The sequence below is a fragment of the Schistocerca cancellata genome, chromosome 2, assembly GCF_023864275.1.
Source record: "Schistocerca cancellata isolate TAMUIC-IGC-003103 chromosome 2, iqSchCanc2.1, whole genome shotgun sequence".
Taxonomy (NCBI): Eukaryota; Metazoa; Arthropoda; class Insecta; order Orthoptera; family Acrididae; genus Schistocerca; species Schistocerca cancellata.
In genome coordinates this window covers 536,831,034-536,852,330 of record NC_064627.1, presented here as the reverse complement: position 1 = coordinate 536,852,330, position 21,297 = coordinate 536,831,034, and the positions used below count along the sequence as shown (strand labels likewise).

The 21,297-nt window shown below is 42.0% G+C and overlaps 1 protein-coding gene across 1 annotated transcript in view; it reads left to right on the top strand.

The window, feature by feature from the left end:
* The window catches only part of LOC126162085 (putative inorganic phosphate cotransporter), a 217,424-nt gene that overhangs the window by 50,836 nt on the left and 145,291 nt on the right, over nt 1-21,297 (top strand). Inside the window, exons 3-4 of the mRNA XM_049918359.1 lie at nt 5,366-5,443; nt 15,720-15,875. Coding sequence (XP_049774316.1) covers nt 5,366-5,443; nt 15,720-15,875 — 234 coding nt within the window. The remainder of the gene's footprint in view (nt 1-5,365; nt 5,444-15,719; nt 15,876-21,297) is intronic.

The window sequence follows — 21,297 nt, the reverse complement described above, 5'->3', positions numbered from 1 at the left end:
TATTACAATTTTTCCAAATGTTAGTGTCTTTCCTTTCTTACGCGTCGGTATGGTAATGAATCGAAGGCTTTCTGAAAACCTAGAAATGTTGAATACACTTGGTTACCCTTGTCCTTTGCTCGATGGATATCATGGACGACGAGCACAAGTCAGTTGTGTACTGTCATTGCTTTCGGAATCGACGCTAATTGCTACTTCCTAATTCATCGTGAAAAAACGAAGTAGCCAATCTGCATCGGTCTCCTGAGTGATTTGATGCGGTCCGCCACGATGTCCTCTCTTGTGACAATTTTTTCTCACATACACATATGTTTCTGTAGCCTGAAAATACAGGTTGTCCATAAAGTAGGTACCAGTTATAAATTTTAATAGCGTCAACTGTTACTGTTTTAGAGTGTTGTTTCAAGGTAACAATTAAAGAGTAACTACAACACTTTCAGATAAGCGTATGCCTGAGTACTGCTCTGTTGTTTCCCGCTTGTGGTGTAACTTATGCCATATAAGCAAACTGCCGACCTCTGATCTTAAAGCGTTTTGTGTTCCGCAGTTTGGTAGGAGTGAATCTATAATTCCAGTTGGACGTTCGTTTCGTTTAAAGTTTAACAGTGATCTTCCATGTGGGAAAAGATCCGCCGACAATGCAGTCATTTCGAAACGACCAGATGTGAGTGTAAAGTGGAAAGGACAGAACCACCAAAAGTGTTGTTGACGGTGTCACAACATCTTACCTTCGTAGAGGAAGCAAGTCTTGAACATCAGTTGCCAAAGACGACAGTGTGAAAGGTTTTTAGGGAAACATTTACATATACGTCTATACCGATTACAGTTGGTACATGTTTTAGAGCCGGATGACTACTGTGTACGTTGCAATTTTTCAAATGAAGTGTTGCAATAGGGAGATGACTCTCTTGATCATGTGATGTTCAGTGATGGGGCAACTTTTGATCTAGGTTGGCAGGTATATATCCGTAATATTCGTATCTGGGAATTAGAACATCCTTACGAACTTGTACAAAATTAAAGAGTTTCTCAAAATGAAATGTTTCTGTTCTGAGCCCGACGTCAAACGTATGAACCATTTTTTCTTTTTGTCTTGATGAAGTTACCCTAACATGGGTGGCTTATCTGAGTATGTTGCAAGAATGGCTCTTTGCCCCATAGAAGGTGAAACCAAAAAATTTATTTAGCAAAAAGATGGAGCCCCTCCCCATTGGTACCTCTTGGTATGAGAGGGGTTGAATGTGGAGGTTCGTGACCGTTGGATTTGTCGTAATAATTAATATGACAAAACTCTTTTCTGCGTCGCCTGCACGTTCACTTGACTTCACATTATGCGATTTTTTCCTTTGGGGCTTTATAAAAGATGGTGTCATGATCTGCCACTACCTAATGATTTTCCAAAGGTGAGAAACAGAATTAATTGTTTCCACTACTACATACATATTAGCCAAAGTGTGGCAAAATTTATATTTTAGGTTGAATGGTTGCCGTATAAATGAACGTGCACATACTGAACATTTGTAGGAAAAACTAGGTTACCTTGTCTTCTATTTGATGTATGATTTGCAGTAAGCAGAGTAAATTGACTGTTATACGACTGAAACTGGGACATTCGTTTAGGGACACCTTGTATTTTAAGTTTTCCCTGTATGGGAACAATGAGAAGATGGCTGTGTATTTCACAATGATCACATGTTCAGTTTCCACAATAGTCAGCCCTTTCGTTACTCGCATTTTATGACGTCCAGCTGTTAAAGGACTTCATACACATTATAGACTATGTGATAAAAAGTATCCGGACACCCCCAAAAACATACGTTTTTCATATTAGGTGCATCGTGCTGCCATCTACTGCCAGGTACTCCATATCAGCGACCTCAGTAGTCATTAGGCATCGTGAGACAGCAGAGTGGGGCGCTCCGCGAAACTCACGGACTTAGAACGTGGTCAGGTGATTGGGTGTCACTTGAGTCATACGTCTGTACGCGAGATTTCCACACTCCTAAACATCCATAGGTCAACTGTTTCCGATGTGATAGTGAAGTGGAAACGTGAAGGGACACGTACACCACAAAAGCGTACAGGCCGACCTCGTCTGTTGACTGACAGAGACCGCCGACAGTTGAAGAGGTTCGTAATGTGTAATAGGCAGACATCTAACCAGACCATCACACAGGAATTCCAAACTGCATCAGGATCCACTGCAAGTTCTATGGCAGTTAGGTGGGAGGTCAGAAAACTTGGATTTCATGATCGAGCGGCTGCTCATAAGCCACACATCACGCCGGTAAATGCCAAACAACGTCTCCCTTGGTGTAAGGAGCGTAAACATTGGACGATTGAACAGTGGAAAAACGATGTTTGGAGTGACGAATCACGGTACACAATGTGGCGATCCGATGGCAGGGTGCGGGTATGGCGAATGTCCGGTGAACGTCATCTGTCAGCGTGTGTAGAGCCAACACTAAAGTTCGGAGGCGGTGTTGTTATGGTGTGGTTCTGTTTTTCATGTTGTTTTGCGTGGCACAATCACAGTACAGGCCTACATTGATGTTTTAAGCACGTTCTTGTTTCCCACTGTTGAAGAACAATTCGGGGAGCAGCTGTTCATAACGCACGGCTTGTGGCGCAGTGGTTACACGACAGTAACATCCCGGTAATGGACTGTCCTGCACCGAGTCCTGACCTGAATCCTATAGAACACCTTTGGGATGTTTTGGAGCGCCGACTTCGTGCCAGGCCTCGCGGACAGACATCGACACCCCTCCTCACTGCAGCAGTCCGTGAAGAATGGGCTTCCATTCCCCAAGAAACCTTCCAGCTCCTGATTGAACATATGCCTGCGAGAGTGAAAGCTGTCATCGAGGCTAAGGGTGGGCCAACACCATATTGAATTCCAGCATTACCGATGGAGGGCGCCACGAAATTGTAAGTCATTTTCAGCCAGGTGTCCGGATACTTTTGTTCACATAGTGTATATCATATATTAATTTGATCAAGACCTTAAGGCAGAGATGCACAGACCGCGGCCAGCGGGCCGCATGCGGCCTGTCTCGCTGATCTGATGGCGGCCCGCCTCTAACCGTTTGTTCGTGGAAATTGACAAAAATAGAGCCAAACAGCAAAGCAACTGTCAAATCAAGCGAGTATCATGTTTCAGATTAAACTGCGTAAATAGTGTTTGTCTAAAAACCCATTTCCGCAATCATCGGTGTTAAATAAAGTGAATATTTGTGGAACAAGTGTCGTCAACTAGTATACATACCGGGTGAACATTAATAAAACGATAGACTGCAGGGACGGATTCCTGGCTGGAAGTAGAGCGCTGTATGTCACAATAGATGTTCAAAGTGGCGTCCGTGGGATGCAATGAACGCGTTCACACGTCACATCATGGATTGTCGTACTTTGGCTTACAGCATGTTGGCGGGCCACTTGCCTGGAGCATGTGCTAGGATTCGTCTATTAATCATGTAGAACGCTGTGCTACAAATCTGGTGTTCGCACAGTCCGCTGACTCCCTGCACGTTCGTCTATCTGAAAGGGCCAGTAGACACCATCTCTGGTTGTTCCTGGCACGAATACCGGACAATTCTGCTGCTTAAAGTACGCTCCGTCAATCAAACAGCCTGCAACACGCAACGAACAGACGGAACGCGTTTAGAGGAACTTCATTAGTCAGCATCATCTACCGTGGCAACGATACATTGCCGGACATATGTTCATAGGAACTTCTTTCCTTCATATCTAGTCAGGAATCATTCCCTGCCGTTTGTCGGTTTTATTAATGTTCAGCAAGTCTGTACAGCCCTTTATGATGGCAAACATGAGGCATCCGCAAAGGACTTACGTTCCAATAATAAATACGTATCAACATATAAATACGAGGGCAGTTCAATAAGTAATGCAACACATTTTTTTTCTGAAACAGGGGTTGCTTTATTCAGCATTGAAATACACCAGGTTATTCCCCAATCTTTTAGCTACACAACACTATTTTTCAACGTAATCTCCATTCAATGCTACGGCCTTACGCCACCTTGAAATGAGGGCCTCTATGCCTGCACGGTACCATTCCACTGGTCGATGTCGGAGCCAACGTCGTACTGCATCAATAACTTCTTCATCATCCGTGTAGTGCCTCCCACGGATTGCGTCCTTCATTGGGCCAAACATATGGAAATCCGACGGTGCGAGATCGGGGCTGTAGGGTGCATGAGGAAGAACAGTCCACTGAAGTTTTGTGAGCTCCTCTCGGGTGCGAAGACTTGTGTGAGGTCTTGCGTTGTCATGAAGAAGGAGAAGTTCGTTCAGATTTTTGTGCCTACAAACACGCTGAAGTCGTTTCTTCAATTTCTGAAGAGTAGCACAATACACTTCAGAGTTGATCGTTTGACCATGGGGAAGGACATCGAACAGAATAACCCCTTCAGCGTCCCAGAAGACTGTAACCGTGACTTTATCGGCTGAGGGTATGGCTTTAAACTTTTTCTTGGTAGGGGAGTGGGTGTGGCGCCACTCCATTGATTGCCGTTTTGTTTCAGGTTCGAAGTGATGAACCCATGTTTCATCGCCTGTAACAATCTTTGACAAGAAATTGTCACCCTCAGCCACATGACGAGCAAGCAATTCCGCACAGATGGTTCTCCTTTGCTCTTTATGGTGTTCGGTTGGACAACGAGTGACCCAGCGGGAACAAACCTTTGAATATCCCAACTGGTCACAGCACTACCAACAGAGATGTCAAGTTGAGCACTGAGTTGTTTGATGGTGATCCGTCGATCATCTCGAACGAGTGTGTTCGCACGCTCCGCCATTGCAGGAGTCACAGCTGTGCACGGCCGGCCCGCACGCGGGAGATCAGACAGTCTTGCTTGACCTTGCGGCGATGATGACACACGCTTTGCCCAACGACTCACCGTGCTTTTGTCCACTGCCAGATCACCGTAGACATTCTGCAAGCGCCTATGAATATCTGAGATGCCCTGGTTTTCCGCCAAAAGAAACTCGATCACTGCCTGTTGTTTGCAACGCACATCCGTTACAGACGCCATTTTAACAGCTCCGTACAGCGCTGCCACCTGTCGGAAGTCAATGAAACTATACGAGACGAAGCGGGAATGTTTGAAAATATTCCACAAGAAATTTCCGGTTTTTTCAACCAAAATTGGCCGAGAAAAAAAATGTGTTGCATTACTTATTGAACTGCCCTCGTACTTATAATGTTTAATTGTAATATTTAACGTATTGACATTCTCGATGAATGTCACTCGTATGAAATGTTTCTAGTATGGTTCAATAATCCGATGCCTGCTTGCACCATAAGGCACACCTGGACCCCGATTCAACTTACGCCCTGTTGCAGGATGGCCTCTTTGACTGGGATGAAAAGCAGCAGGGTCTGGTGTTGGGCTCCTTCTTCTGGCTGCACTGGTCCACACAGGTAAGCTGTCGGCTGGTGTTACGTAGGCAACTGCTGAAGGGCTATCAGACGGGCTTGATGCACGTCTGTGGTTTAGGCGTGATTACAGATCCACTCTGCAGCAGATACTGACCTTTGTAACATATGCCTAAGTTGAGCTGCTCTACTGATTATCCAATACACAGGAAACTCAATCGTTAGCGACCACTTATACGTCACCATGAAAAGATGTCCAGATTCAGCTTCATGCAGAACAACAGAAAAGCGTCCATAGCTGAAGCTTCGCTACAAAGAAGTTTTGCAGTAAATACACATTAGAATAGTGTAAAACACGGCAAATATTAATTATAAGTCATGCAGGTTAACAATAAAACAGTGAGTTGCGCGATACTGCATGGTAACACAGACAGAGGACTTCGCGTTTTCAAAGCATCATGCCGTTTAAAATTCGACAATTGTACTGGAGTAGACTGATAAATGCGGTAATTTCTACGAGTTAGCTGTCAACATTGGTAAGCTACACTATTAACAGGTATGTTCACTGTAATGGTTCTGTTCAATAAGTAGATGCTCTTGTTGTTATTTACTAACTACTATCTTACGTAATGAGGGCCATACTGTCCTTTAAAACGGTAATAAAGACAAATATCGTTTGAAAAGATGGGCTACTAGCCAGACAAAAAGTGGAAAGGGAGAAGTAATTGAAGTAGTGCACCAACTGTCGTCACTGATTACGGGATAATGAATTTAAGCTCGTCGAGAGTCCATGTACCTTTGCACGTCACAGCTTAACTGCAATCAAAAGATTGGGTTCCCGAAAATGAAGAGCACTGACAAAATCCAGGAAAGGCGATGGCGTCTCATTTCTTGTTCTGACAGGTGACAGGTAATTATTATTTAGGAAAGAATAATGCGGTAACTATTGGGTCTTATTACGCAACACCATGGAATCGTTTGCGTAGGACACTGAAACAAAATGACGAAGACTAGCGCGGTATAATTCGTGTTCTCGAACGTTGCCTATTGTAGTGCCAAAATAACACAAATTGTGGTTTTGAGTTCTCCAACTCCGTATTTGTGAAATATAAGGCCACGACACTTTTTCATTTAACCTAAACATGGCTTCGAGAGAAGAAATTTTCGTCGCTCGAAGTGATTAACTCTGCTGTTAAAGAGTGTCGTGCAAAACAGAGAGAAAATAATTACTATGGTCTGAGTTAACTGATTTTACGAAAAAAAATTTTTTACAATGTTATCAATCAACACTTCTGGAAGACAAGTAATTCGAAAATTAATAAACAAAGCAATATACTCTGCGCGAAGAAGGAAATGGTAGACGCATATAAAACAGTGCTAGTGTAATGTCCCTTGCAGCGGTCTCTCCGCGATATTTTCAGAAATTTTATAAATTATATAACTCAGTACATATCTCGAAATATCTCTTCTTATCTTACCGATTTTCAATGCAAAGTAGTTTCAAGCCCAATTATTCCTTGGAGAGTCCATTTACTCCATGGAATAGCTCCTCTGCTATCTATGTTTTCTCTTATGAAAAGAATGAAGGAATGCTTGCCGATTAGTCGTGAAAGAAGGAGGATGTATATGTATGTATTGTTGAGCTAGTCGCCATCTTGATGAGATTCTGTATGAGAAGGAATTTAATACATGAACTAAACTAAAGTGCACGAGAGAAAAGAAAACGAGGCCTGTTCCAGAAGTCACAATTTCGCCACAACCTACGAGAACGTCGTTCAGGCCAGACAATATACAATTAAATTTTTGTAGATAGAAAATTAGAATAACTATTTAAATGTCTATCGGTTTGAATCAGATTGATTGAGTGACTGTTGGGTTATACTTTAGATAGGAAGTGTTTATTATAAGTGAGTATTATGCAAAGTTTAGGTCAGTGACATTATTAACTCAGATGCGAGTGACTTTATATATTTGTTGTTCTGTGTATTAATGGTTCTTACTAGGGCGGCTTATAAAATGGCAATGCAACAGCAGAGCGAATCACAACAGCCCTCAGCTGTTTCTGAGGTTAGTGAAACATTAGACGCTAGCTTAACTGAAGTAGTGCCTAGCGGCAGCATTAGTCAGGCCCCACAACAAAGGTTAAGTGTTTCGATGTCATCTGAGCAGGACGAAATAAACCCATTGACTGTAATCATGCAGCAGTTAACACTGTTAGCCAAAAACGTAACAGACTTAACTAAAGCGCAAATAGAGACTAAAAGGGAAATGAATGAATAATTAGCAGCCAATCAAGTAAAGTCCAGGAGCAATTAGAAGCTAAATCAGGCCGGTGTGAGAGAGGTTTTTAAACTTAAGATCCCACAAAAAAAAATATTAAAGTAGGATGTGGCGTGATTCTTCTTTCGAAGTAACTCGCCTCTCAACAATCAGTACATTCTGCACTAAGTCTTCCGAATGTTATACGAACCTCTGGTTACGTTGATGATTTAAATAACGAAAAAGTGCACCATTTACTTATTTTTCATGCTTAGCACAACGCGTTTCAAGAATTTATTCTCACTTTTAAGTGCATCTGCTAACATAAGTATCTTTTGTGACCTTTGCATGTGTGATTTTCTGCCTCTCTTCAATTGTATTTGTCGTTTTGAGGTTATACTGTAATCGGAAAAGCGGACAAAATGAATCTTGAAATATTTTTATATGCCAATATTAGAGATAGCATTTTGGTTTGTCTGCTTATAAGTACTGTGCCTCCTCCACAACACAGAATATCACACACAGGCAAATTATCACTTTAACACTGTTTGCTGGCCGCACGGAATGGCCGCTCAATTTGAGGCGTCACGTCACGAACTGCGAGGTCACTCCCGCCGGAGGTTCGAATCCTCCCTCGGGCATGTGTGTGTGTGTGTTGTTCTTAGCATAAGTTAGTTTAAGTAGTGTGTAACACTAGGGACCGATGACCTCAGCAGTGTGGTCCATTAGGAATTCACACACATTTCATTTTCAACGCTGTTTGCTGTTGTAATCAAAACATGTGACAAAAATATAACAACACTATTGTTTCACAAAGAGTTTGTACACTGTCAGAGGTGTTACATTTCCTGTGGACCACATGATGTAACAAAGTTCCCTTATAAAATTTATTTTACCATTAGTGACTATTGAATTGTCGATTGCTCTCTCTCTCTCTATGAGGAAATGTTTATACACTCCTGGAAATGGAAAAAAGAACACATTGACACCGGTGTGTCAGACCCACCATACTTGCTCCGGACACTGCGAGAGGGCTGTACAAGCAATGATCACACGCACGGCACAGCGGACACACCAGGAACCGCGGTATTGGCCGTCGAATGGCGCTAGCTGCGCAGCATTTGTGCACCGCCGCCGTCAGTGTCAGCCAGTTTGCCGTGGCATATGGAGCTCCATCGCAGTCTTTAACACTGGTAGCATGCCGCGACAGCGTGGACGTGAACCGTATGTGCAGTTGACGGACTTTGAGCGAGGGCGTATAGTGGGCATGCGGGAGGCCGGGTGGACGTACCGCCGAATTGCTCAACACGTGGGGCGTGAGGTCTCCACAGTACATCGATGTTGTCGCCAGTGGTCGGCGGAAGGTGCACGTGCCCGTCGACCTGGGACCGGACCGCAGCGACGCACGGATGCACGCCAAGACCGTAGGATCCTACGCAGTGCCGTAGGGGACCGCACCGCCACTTCCCAGCAAATTAGGGACACTGTTGCTCCTGGGGTATCGGCGAGGACCATTCGCAACCGTCTCCATGAAGCTGGGCTACGGTCCCGCACACCGTTAGGCCGTCTTCCGCTCACGCCCCAACATCGTGCAGCCCGCCTCCAGTGGTGTCGCGACAGGCGTGAATGGAGGGACGAATGGAGACGTGTCGTCTTCAGCGATGAGAGTCGCTTCTGCCTTGGTGCCAATGATGGTCGTATGCGTGTTTGGCGCCGTGCAGGTGAGCGCCACAATCAGGACTGCATACGACCGAGGCACACAGGGCCAACACCCGGCATCATGGTGTGGGGAGCGATCTCCTACACTGGCCGTACACCACTGGTGATCGTCGAGGGGACACTGAATAGTGCACGGTACATCCAAACCGTCATCGAACCCATCGTTCTACCATTCCTAGACCGGCAAGGGAACTTGCTGTTCCAACAGGACAATGCATGTCCGCATGTATCCCGTGCCACCCAACGTGCTCTAGAAGGTGTAAGTCAACTATCCTGGCCAGCAAGATCTCCGGATCTGTCCCCCATTGAGCATGTTTGGGACTGGATGAAGCGTCGTCTCACGCGGTCTGCACGTCCAGCACGAACGCTGGTCCAACTGAGGCGCCAGGTGGAAATGGCATGGCAAGCCGTTCCACAGGACTACATCCAGCATCTCTACGATCGTCTCCACGGGAGAATAGCAGCCTGCATTGCTGCGAAAGGTGGATATACACTGTACTAGTGCCGACATTGTGCATGCTCTGTTGCCTGTGTCTATGTGCCTGTGGTTCTGTCAGTGTGATCATGTGATGTATCTGACCCCAGGAATGTGTCAATAAAGTTTCCCCTTCCTCGGACAATGAATTCACGGTGTTCTTATTTCAATTTCCAGGAGTGTATTTATGACAGTTATTTCGTTTATCATATGCAGGAGAAACATTTGAAAAAATTTACTGGATCGCTAGCTAGTTTGTCATTGAGAATTTTTTCATCTTGCTTTCTTTTTTTGTGTGTACAAAAATTCGAGCTCCTCCATTAAATAAATTGCATGTGATTTTCGGGAGGAGGTTTAGTATCCTAAGATTTTGTTCTGTTTTCGAATGGGTGCCCAGTGTTTTATTTATGTGTGTTTCTGTTGCTGAATTTATGTGTGTAACAGCTGTTGGTGTATTCAGTGTATCTAATTTGAAAGTTCGTGCCAGTTTGTCCTACGTAGTAGCTTCATCAAGTTTTACACGTGATTTTGCATGTCCCTGAGTCTGAGAATTTCTGTTTTTTATTGTTTAAGGTGTGGACTAATTTCTGTTGTAGTTAGTTGTTTTTGGAGAAAGCTACTTTTATTCCTAATAAAGAACGCTGCGGGACTCCTGGAACTGTTTTTCACGGGTAGTGGAACACACACACACAAATAGATCACCGATACCCAGAAAACACATTCAATACCTGCATTTACATTCGATAGCTCGCAACACCACCCAAAACATAACATCGGAGTATTCAGTTCCTGGTGTTGTGAAGAGTGAAAAAGAAATTTCAGATAGCATTTATCAGAAGAAGAACAGCTGTAACAAAGGAAAAAGAATACAACATGTAGATTAAGATACACGAAACCTGCAAGTACAATTTTAAATCATTACTACATCGCATACTGCAGCGCCAAAGAAACTGGTATAGGTGTGTGTATAACAATAGAGATATATGTAAACAGGCAGAAGACGGCGCTGCGGTCGGCAACGCCTATAAAAGACAACAAGTGCCTTGTGCAGTTGTTAGATCGGTTACTGCTGCTACAATGACAGGTTTTAAAGATTTAAGTGAGTTTGAACGTGGTATTATAGTCGGCACACGAACGATGGGACATAGTATCTCCGAGGTAGCGATGAAGTGGTGATTTTCCCACGCGCCCATTTCACGTGTGTACCGTGAATATCAGGAATCTGGTAAAACTTCGAATCTCCGACATCGCTTCGGTCGGAAAAAGATCCTGCAAGAACGGGATCAACGACGACTGAAGAGAATCATTCATCGTGACGGATGTGCATCCTTCCTCAAGTTGCAGCAGATTTCAATCCTGGGCCATAAACAAGTGTCAGCGTGCGAACCATTCAACGAAATATGATCGACATGGGCTTTCGTAGCCGTAGTTCCACTCGTGTACCCTTGATGACCGCACGACCCAAAGCTTTACACCACGCCTGGGCCTGTCTACACCGACAGTGGACTGTTGATGACTGGTAACATGTTGCCTGGTCGGACGAGTCTCGTTTCAAATTGTATCGAGCGAATGTACTTGTACAGGTACGGAGACAACCTCATGAATCCATGGACCGTGCATGGTGGAGGCTCTGTAATGGTGTGGGGCGTGTGCAGTCGGAGTGATGTGGGGCCCCTGATACGTCTAGATACGACTCTTACAGGAGACACGTACGTTACATCTTGTTTGATCACCTGCAACCATTCATGTGCATAGTGCATTCCGACGGACGTGGGCAATTCCAGCAGTACAATGCAACACCCTTCACGTCTGAAATTGATAACTGCTACAGAGTGGCTCCAGGAACACTCTTCTGAGTTTAAACACTTCCGCTGGCCACCAAACTCCCCAGACATGAGCATTATTGAGCATTTCTGGGATGCCTTACAACGTGCTGCTCAGAAGAGGTCTGCACCCTCTCGTACTCTTATGGATAACCCTGCAAGATTCATGGTGTCAGTTCCCTCCAGCGCTACTTCAGACATTAGTCGAGACCATGCCACGTCGTGTTGCGGCACTTCTGCGTGCTCGCAGGGGCCCTACACGATACTAGGCAGGTGTATCAGTTTCTTTGGCTCTTCAGTGTATAAAAGCAAAAAGCGTTAGAACTGTTCATAACTTGTATATAAAACATCCTAAATGCAAACCAAATAGTATAAACTAAAATATGTATACATTCCAGGCCAGTGTACATGCCTTGCAAAGAATAAAGGAGCATCGCGTACGGCACAAATGATGTTTTATTCAGTTGTGATTGGATGGTCTCAAAGTAATAATTGGAGGGCTCAGAAGCCAATCAGTGTTAAGTCATCGTTTTTCTGCAAGTGACTTATATGTCGTAACAGATTCCTGAATATCCAATCTTTCAGTTGCCGTGACGAGTAAGTCACAATTTGACATTTCTTACGCTAGATGGCAGCAAATGTACTGACCACGGTGTAATTGAGCCGAAATATTCCGAAGTCAGTTTGCAACACCGGTTTGTTTGTCTTGGCGTACTGCTAGACAAAGTAATCTGCTGTTGTTAGACAATACGTGATTTTTCGATCAGGATGCCCTCTCCACTCGCTGAAAATACTCCTTTTTCAGATAGCGGTTCTGAATATGTACCAGACAATGATAATAATTCGTCCGATTCAGGTATGTACTTTCTAACCTCTAAAATGTGTCGTAATTTCATGTGACCACTCAGGAAAGGGTTCTTTCCCAAAACTGGTGTACTGTTTATCTCGTCATTGATATTGAAACCTTCCAACGGGAACGTTACATTACAAGTATTGCTGAACACGTGTTTTGGAATAATTTTTTTGAATTGTGAACTGTGTGGTGAGTTACATTGAATGACTTCCTGAATATTTTATTTATTTGTAGATTCACTGAAGAAGATGATCGCCATTTAGGCAACCAAGATAAAAGCAATGAAAACGAAAATATGATGATACACGAAAGCAAGAAAAAAGAAATGAAGCAATATTAATGGAAAAGGGTAGTCAGTTCTGCCAAAAGATGTTCTGGGAAAGCTTATGTGGATAGAAATGGGAGAAATATGCCTGCAAAATCCTTTAAAAATGTGAACTGTAAATGTTAACGAAAGTGTTTCGATTTAGTAAATCCCACAGAACGGTAATCGTTGTTCGAATTCTTTTTTAAATTGTGTAAAAAGTTTTTTATGGACACATTTCAAGTTAGTGATGCTCGTCTTTATAAAATATCGGGTAGTACAGAACAATCCGCATGTATTGATAAAAGAGGCCAGAGGCCGTCAACAAATAAAATCGATGTGACAAAAGTGAAAGAACACATCGAATCGTTTCCCTCTTATAAAAGTAATTATACCCTCTCTGATGCGCCAAATAGGAGATATTTGCAGTCTGATCTGAATATCAGAAAGATGTACAACCTTTACATCGAGAAATGTGGGCAGGATGGTACCGAACCTGTCAAAGAAAAGATGAATTATCACGTGTTTTCTACTAATTTCAATTTACTTTTTAAACCCCCGTCCAAAGATACATGCTAGCTATGCGATTCGCTGCAGAACATTCTTACTTTTGAGAATGATGATGCAGAAAAGTACGAGGCAAAGATTACAAAAGAACTTCATCTTCGGCGAGCACAACAAGCAAGAGATTCTTTGAATTCAGACAAGTTGCTTGCAGGAGAGGATGTTTACGTTTTTACTTTTGATCTAGAAAAAGCTTTACCTTCCACGAAACTTCCCACATCTTTTGCCTATTACAAACTAAATATGTATGTATATAACCTATGCGTGCACAGTTTTAATGGCTCTAAAGGTTAGCCGGCCAGTGTGGCCGAGCGGTTCTAGGGGCTTCAGTCTGGCACCGCGCGACCACTACGGTCGCAGGTTCGAATCCTGCCTTGGGCATGGATGTGTGTGATGTCCTTAGGTCAGTTAGGTTTAAGTAGTTCTAAGTTCTAGGGGACTGATGACCTCAGATCTTAAGTCCCATAGTGCTCAGAGCCATTTGAACCATTTTTCTAAAGGTTACATGTACATGTGGAATGAGACAGAAGGATCTCGAGGGTCACACGAAATTGGAGCGTGTCATGTTAAACATCTTAAACAACATGCCTCATCTCATCGTCGTATTATCCTGTATTCAGATTCTTGCACAGGTCAAAACAGGAATATCAAACTAAGCTTATAGTTGCATAAACTTTCGCAAGATCCAGGGATGGCAGCTGATTACATTGACCACAGATTTATGGTATCAGGACACATTTACCTCCCAAATGATGCAGATTTTGACGTTATCGAATCCAAAGAAAAAAAAAGAAAGAATTTATTTTTGGTTCAAGAGATTGGCCTGATTTGGTAACAATTGCCAAACGCAAAAATCCATTTCTGCTAACAGAGATGAAGAGAGAAGAGTTTCTTTCAACCAAAAACTTGCGAGATTCAGTTTCCAATAGAAAAACCAATACTGGAGGGGTAAAGTAAACTGATTGAAAATGAAATGGCCAAGATACTGCAGAGACCAAGAAAATTCTGTTTCCTACAAAGAAACAGGGCTGGAAGATATTATATTTCATGAGATCAACATTCCATAAAATTCAAAATGAAGGTGTCCTCATTTGATCAATATTGTTCAAGATCCCCTGTATACAGATCGTCGACTTGTTAAAAAGCTGAAAAAAGCATATGTTGGAACTTTTGAAATATATTCCTCGACATTACCACTCATTTTATCGATGGTTATCTTCAATAAACCAAAGCACACGTGTATCATCCTCAAAGACAAAAGAAATCAAAAATCCTACTGAGTATGGCAGCGACAATGATGAATATATAGATTAAATTCATCAAAAAGTGCAGTGGGCAGTGACCATAAGTTACAGTTTTTTGGAAAATTGTACTTTTGTAGTAAATTACGTAAGTTACTTTCTTCGGTATTCTCACAATAGGTGAGTTGTTGTATTGGCTTTCAATAACAAAAAAAAGTCTTATCATTGTATAAATCACCTGTATTTCTCTGTGTTACTTTTTGAAAACATCTAATTATCTTCAGTTTCATTGTAGACTGACTTACACTGATTGGCATCTGAACCCTCCAATTATCAGCATACCACGATATTTTACGCAACTGAGGGCGACAGGACTACAAATGTTGAAAATGTTGTCACAGTATTTACGGTTACCGCTGGAAAATGCTAAATACGCTCTCATGAAAACCGCAGTGATTACTAGTAAGGCGTAAGAATTTTGTAGTGAGCGGGCCATACCGCCAGATTCCAGAAGTGGGCTAAAGCCTGCCGTTGGCGTTCCGTCCCTCTCCACGCAAGAAACAACAATTAATGATATACCTTCAACTTTTCTAGATGATAATTAACATTTCATAACTGCCACAAGTAATTGTCAAGTGATAATTGGGACAGAATGAAACGTCCTTATATAAGAACTCAGATGGCACTGTTACAGTAGTGAAATACCATGCTGATGAATGTCATTCTCAACGTGGGCGGCCGGCCGCTGTGGCCGAGCGGTTCTAAGCGCTTCAGTCTGGAACCGCGCGATCGCTACGGTCGCAGGTTCGAATCCTGCCTCGGGCATGGCTGTGTGTGATGTCCTTAGATTAGTTAGGTTTAAGTAGTTCTAAGTTGTAGGGGAAGTCCCATAGTGCTCAGAGCCATTTGAACCATCAACGTGGTCGAAACATTGACCAGTGTTGAGAGAAGACAACACGCTCACAGACCCATAAAATTTTACATGAACAGCCATAGTAGCGTATGTCAGTATGAAATATATTTAGTTTTGTGTACAAACGAAAGAATTAGTTACTTAGCTAGTGAGATATGAAATTATTGCAGATCCCAGGCGGCATACTGGCGAGGCGTTTCAGCCCGAAGCTGGTGTTCGGTCTGAGTAACCTGGTAGCTTGCCTGCTCGCCGTTCTCATCCCATTGGCTGCCAGCGTCGACTATCGAGCCCTCATCGCAGTCAGGGTCTTTCAGGGCATCGTTGCGGTAAGTTACTTTCACTTTGTTAAACGCAATGGGGCACGCCGCTTTACGAAGACAGTGAAGGGTTTTGGAGACGATTTTGAGTCCAGGCCCTCGGCTTTGTTATACAAATGACATATCAAAACAAATCGGGAACCAGCTATCATTTTTCTTCGATTTCTTTTCCTTGGTCCGATGAAATTTAATATTGGAGCAAGCAAGATAAAGTTAGCATAAGCGGACACAAAACAAAATCTCTTCCAACAAGACTAGCGTATTTCACTGTCATAGAGTAGGCAGCGAATCCTGCAACTGTGTAATCTCAAATGACGTTCCAGCACTTCGAGCTCCTCCTGCGCGAGAGACGATTGCCACAAACAACAATGAGGAGCTCGTTCTGAATCGTCTGTACCATATGCGCATTTTACGCATCACCCCTTGAGAGACTTAACGTAATTCAGGGGCGGAAGGGAACTCCGCCCAGGCACATACACTGATCAGCCAGAACATTACGGCCACCGAGCTACTATCGATATAATCTCGTCCAGGCGATAGCAGCCTCACCTGGCGAGGAATGACTGCTAGTCAGACACATGCACGGCGCATGCAGTTATCAGTGAGCGTGCTGTTCGTGTGTAGAATGGAAAAGCCTCGCGATGTATCTGAGTTTGTCAGAGAGCAATTGTGACGATCCAGAGGCTCGGCACAAGCATTTCGGAAACTGCACGAATTTTCGGGTGTTCGAGAAGTGCTGTTGTCGTAAAATTTCTGTCTTTGCAGCCATCATATTCAGATGCAAGAAGCTCTCCTTGGAGCAGTTCAGAAAGCAACAGTGGCAATATGACGTAATGTGGTGCGAGGTACCTATGACACAGTTTTTTTCTGTGCGGGTTTTGTGAGAAAGACCGCTTAAATTGTAGTCCTTCTCCGCAATTGGTTGCTGCGTTTGGTAGTTGCGCGCGAAAATAATAAACTTCTATTATTAAAATTAGTAGAACTAAACAGCGTATTTACTTGCGTTTAATATTAAAGCATCTCTCAGTAGTGTGCTATCATTCCATTGTTTCACAAGTACTAACAACCGGCAGAATAATAAACAGTAGCAAAACGAAAAGGCAGACAAAGCACTTCGGTGATCGTCGGATAGCGCCTGACTCGGATGGCGGACGAAGTGGAGCGGCTTTAAGATCAGAGCTGGTTCGGCAGTCTCGGAGGACACACAAGTTGTCTGCTGCGCTCGGCATCAGGTTAAGACTTTATTAGCAATGTATGGTTATATTGACATGTAGTTGAGAACAGTGTGATAGTATTTACGGAAATGCGTAGTTCGTTATTTTCTTGAAGAACGGAAATTATTAGTGACTCTAAAGTGTAATGTAATTGTGCAGTTTCTCGTGTTTTGCCAATAAAAAACGAGTGGTATCCCATATATTCAACCTAATTAGAAATTTAATTTTTCACATAATACCAGTTCCTCGATAAGAGTTTGTTACAGCCTCAAGATAATGGATCCCAGACCTCTATGCTGTTTTCTGGGCAGGGGACAAGAAGTCCAGGTTGGTCAACATTTATTAGAAGTTATGCATTTCATTCAGGGCGGTGGAATCAAATAGGCAGCTCGCGTGCTGCAATCTTAGAGCAAGTGAGATCAGTGACACGTCATCTGTGGTAAAACAGAGGAGATATGAAGGAGAGAAATTTTCGAGGGAGTGAGTTTATAATACGCACGTATATATAACCCTCTCTCCCTGCCTCCCTTTTTCAATTAGCCGTATTGTGAGTGTTTACAATGCATGGCGAAACCAAGCTGAAAAGTCCACACGCCATGGAGTTGGGCGGCCACCCCCCATAACAGATGTCGGACGTTATAAGCAAACTTGCTGGGCGAGTTAATCAAATATTACTGTGAAACCTCTCCAAAGTACAAGTTCCAAAGTTACAAATTGTTTCAGTTAATGATACTAAAATTTGCATTACCGATTTTTACAACAATGAAGTATTAAAACTTCAAACATTATTTTATGATTCAGCACAATATAAAAATTTACTGTCGTCTTACTACAGCACATAAACAATGATAGCGATGGCCCTTAATATTTAAGCCATTACAGTGTCACGTTAATTGACGCAAACTATGGTAAGGGACACAGCTTAACATCGTTCATCTGCTTAACTTGCGTAAATAATTGTTCACATTTACGTGATTATCAACAGCTTTGGAAGCGCATTTGGGTTCAGGAACGAATTCTGATCTTTATTTGGGCTGTAGTTATATCATCTTCGAATTTGTACAAATAGTTTCTGAAAATCATTTTCTTGACACGTGCGCCGCTCGTGTTACTACTAGTGTCAGCCATGTTTTAGTACTTACCATTGTTTGCATATTCACACCATCAAAAATTTATCTTTAGCGAGAATTTGAAATCAGAGCTGTCATTTTTCGGTTTGTCGTTGACGTACCAGCTTATGTGAATAAAGCATGTTTTACAAGCAACAGTCGTGTTTTTCATCGGCTGTTACTTACCGTTGTTTACAGCCTTAGTCACCATATATGTCTTAACACTCCAGAGGAATCTATTGTGACTGCACTGACATGCAGTTCAGTAGCTTGCGGAGTGAGTACGTAGCGAGGGTATAAAAGATTATCACGAGCCATAATTTTATTTCATTGTTATGTTGTTGAAGATATTGCAGAACGGCCGTCAGAGGTTTTACTATCAGGTTTTGATAATGACATGAACTATAGCAAACGCATATGAACGATCAGATTGTTTGGAGCTCATAACATTGGCTACTGTTGAGTTTTAAATAATTAATAATCAACTTAATCCAGTATTCCTATCGATACACCAATAATTATTGTCACTGATACCAAATATGCTCATGTGCCTGCGTTCATAACGACTGTAAGTATATGGAGTGGTCATACAATAAAATCATATTAATCGAATTTATAATACAGCATTAATTATTGCTAATGCTGTAAAGCATTCACCTTTCCCACTTTTCTGACAAATAATATGTGAGATAATATAAAATTTTGGAAAAATTAAAATGTACAAGGTGTTCCACTATTCCTATTACAGGCTTCTAAGGGTTTTAGAGGGGACTTAGCAGATAAAGTTTTGACAGGGAACGCAGTCGGGAAATGTACCGTTTGCTTGCAAAATAAGTTTGAAGATGAACTCGCTTTTAAATCTCCCGCTTTATTTCCTGCCCGGGGCCCCTTATCCGAACTTCATGTACTAAGTCCCCTCTACAAGCCCTAGCAGCCTGTAATAGGAATTGCGAAGCACCCAGCATACAACTGGTCTCCAAAGAATAAACGCGAATCCAACATATACGTATTCTAAATGCGAAAGTTGTATGTGAGCATGTTTGTTACTCCTTCACGCTGAAACAGCTGGACTGATTTGTATGAAATTTGGAATGGAATTAGCTTGTACCTTAAATTAACACTTAGGCTACTTTTAAAACTGTGTAGTACAAGATATTTATTGATATGAAGAACATAGCGCGAGATGTGGAACAATAATTACTCTTCGAAGAAGCTATTTACTCTTTGACTTTCGAACTGTATCGTATTTGTGAAACTGCTTTTATTGTTTAATACGTCCTACATAATACGATTCAACGCAATGAAGACAATGCTTATACAATCCTCAAAGTGTTTAATCCATACTTCGAAGCAAGCCGCTGAGCGTGTGGCGTATCTTACCAGTATAATCATCTTGTGGTGCAGTTCTTCTTGTTGTCTCCGTGCTTGCTAAGAAAATGGGATGAGAAGTTCCGCCTTTTGCAATACACCTTATTTCTTTTGTTTCACCCATACATGTTTCAGCACTTTTGTGCTATCAGTGGGTTCTATTTATTTTTAACTGTAAATTTGTTGTTAACATATTAATATTTTCGTCGTTTACAACATTATGTAAAAGTTGCATTTATAACTTAATTGGCGAAAAGTAACATACCTTACATTATATTATTGTCCTCTTGTTTTGGTAGCTGTTATGCTACACAATATACAACATGTCATCTGCAAACAGCAAAACGTAATTTATTTTCTCCCTCTCTGCCCCAGTACTCATCACACACAGACAAACCCACATAAACCACACACAACTGACACCAAATACAACTCAAACTCGCGCGCCTCAGCCAACAGAACACGCTACGAAACAAATGAACGCCACACAACCACAACAACACGTAATGGCAGCGAAAACTCCGCCTATGTTTTGAATAATCGATAAACTGCATTGCCACACGAACACAGGCAAAGAAGTAAGCCCATTTACTTCGCCAACAAAACAGGAAAACCTACCACAACTTCAAAACTGTAAGTTACAGAAAGAAAACGTGATACAGTCTTATTTCCGTTCGTAAATACATAACAAATAGAAAATAAATTACGTTTTGCTGTTTGCAGATGACATGTTGTATATTGTGTAGCATAACAGCTACCAAAACAAGAGGACAATAATATAATGTAATGTATGTTACTTTTCGCCAATTAAGTTATAAATGCAACTTTTACATAATGTTGTAAACGACGAAAATATTAATATGTTAACAACAAATTTACAGTTAAAAACAAATAGAACCCACTGATAGCACAAAAGTGCTGAAACATGTATGGGTGAAACAAAAGAAATAAGGTGTATTGCAAAAGGCGGAACTTCTCATCCCATTTTCTTAGCAAGCACGGAGACAACAAGAAGAACTGCACCACAAGATGAGTATTTCTACACCAAGCCAGGTATTTCCATCGCAGCTCTTCAACAAATATCAGACACAACCATCAGACTTCATAAAACCATTCTCAACATTAAGTTCAATAAACTATGTTTGGCATATAAAATTGTACCTAACTATGTAACAATAACTGTAAACAACATGTCACTAGCAGCTCAGCAGACAAAACGTAAGGCAGCAACCATGTGGATAAAGCAAGAAATCCGGTCTTTGTATTCCAAAAAACAGACTCTGAATATTGAATTATACATATTGCATTTAGAATTAGCCAACCACATAACATACCCACCATTTTTTACGAACTAATATACAGGGTTAGAACATACACTGAGACCATAATAGGAAGAAAACAGACAATCCAACAAAAGAAACTCACAAAAATGTTAAATCACACAAACACCCACCAATCCCACCACCAATACGACCAACACACCTTTCACAAAAGAGTGATTAATCTAACAGACATAAAATTATCTGAACAAGAAAGCAGCCTACTTGAAAAGGGTCCCAAACATAACATTAACACATTGGTGTCACATAGGACAGTAGAAAATATCATAAGAGAAACTGAAAACATCATAAAGCAACAAGAAACACTAAACACACCTGAATTTAATGCAAACCTAACAAGAGAACTAGTTGCTGAGGAAATAAGAAATATAATCAAAGAGAACAAAACCACCATAAAAGA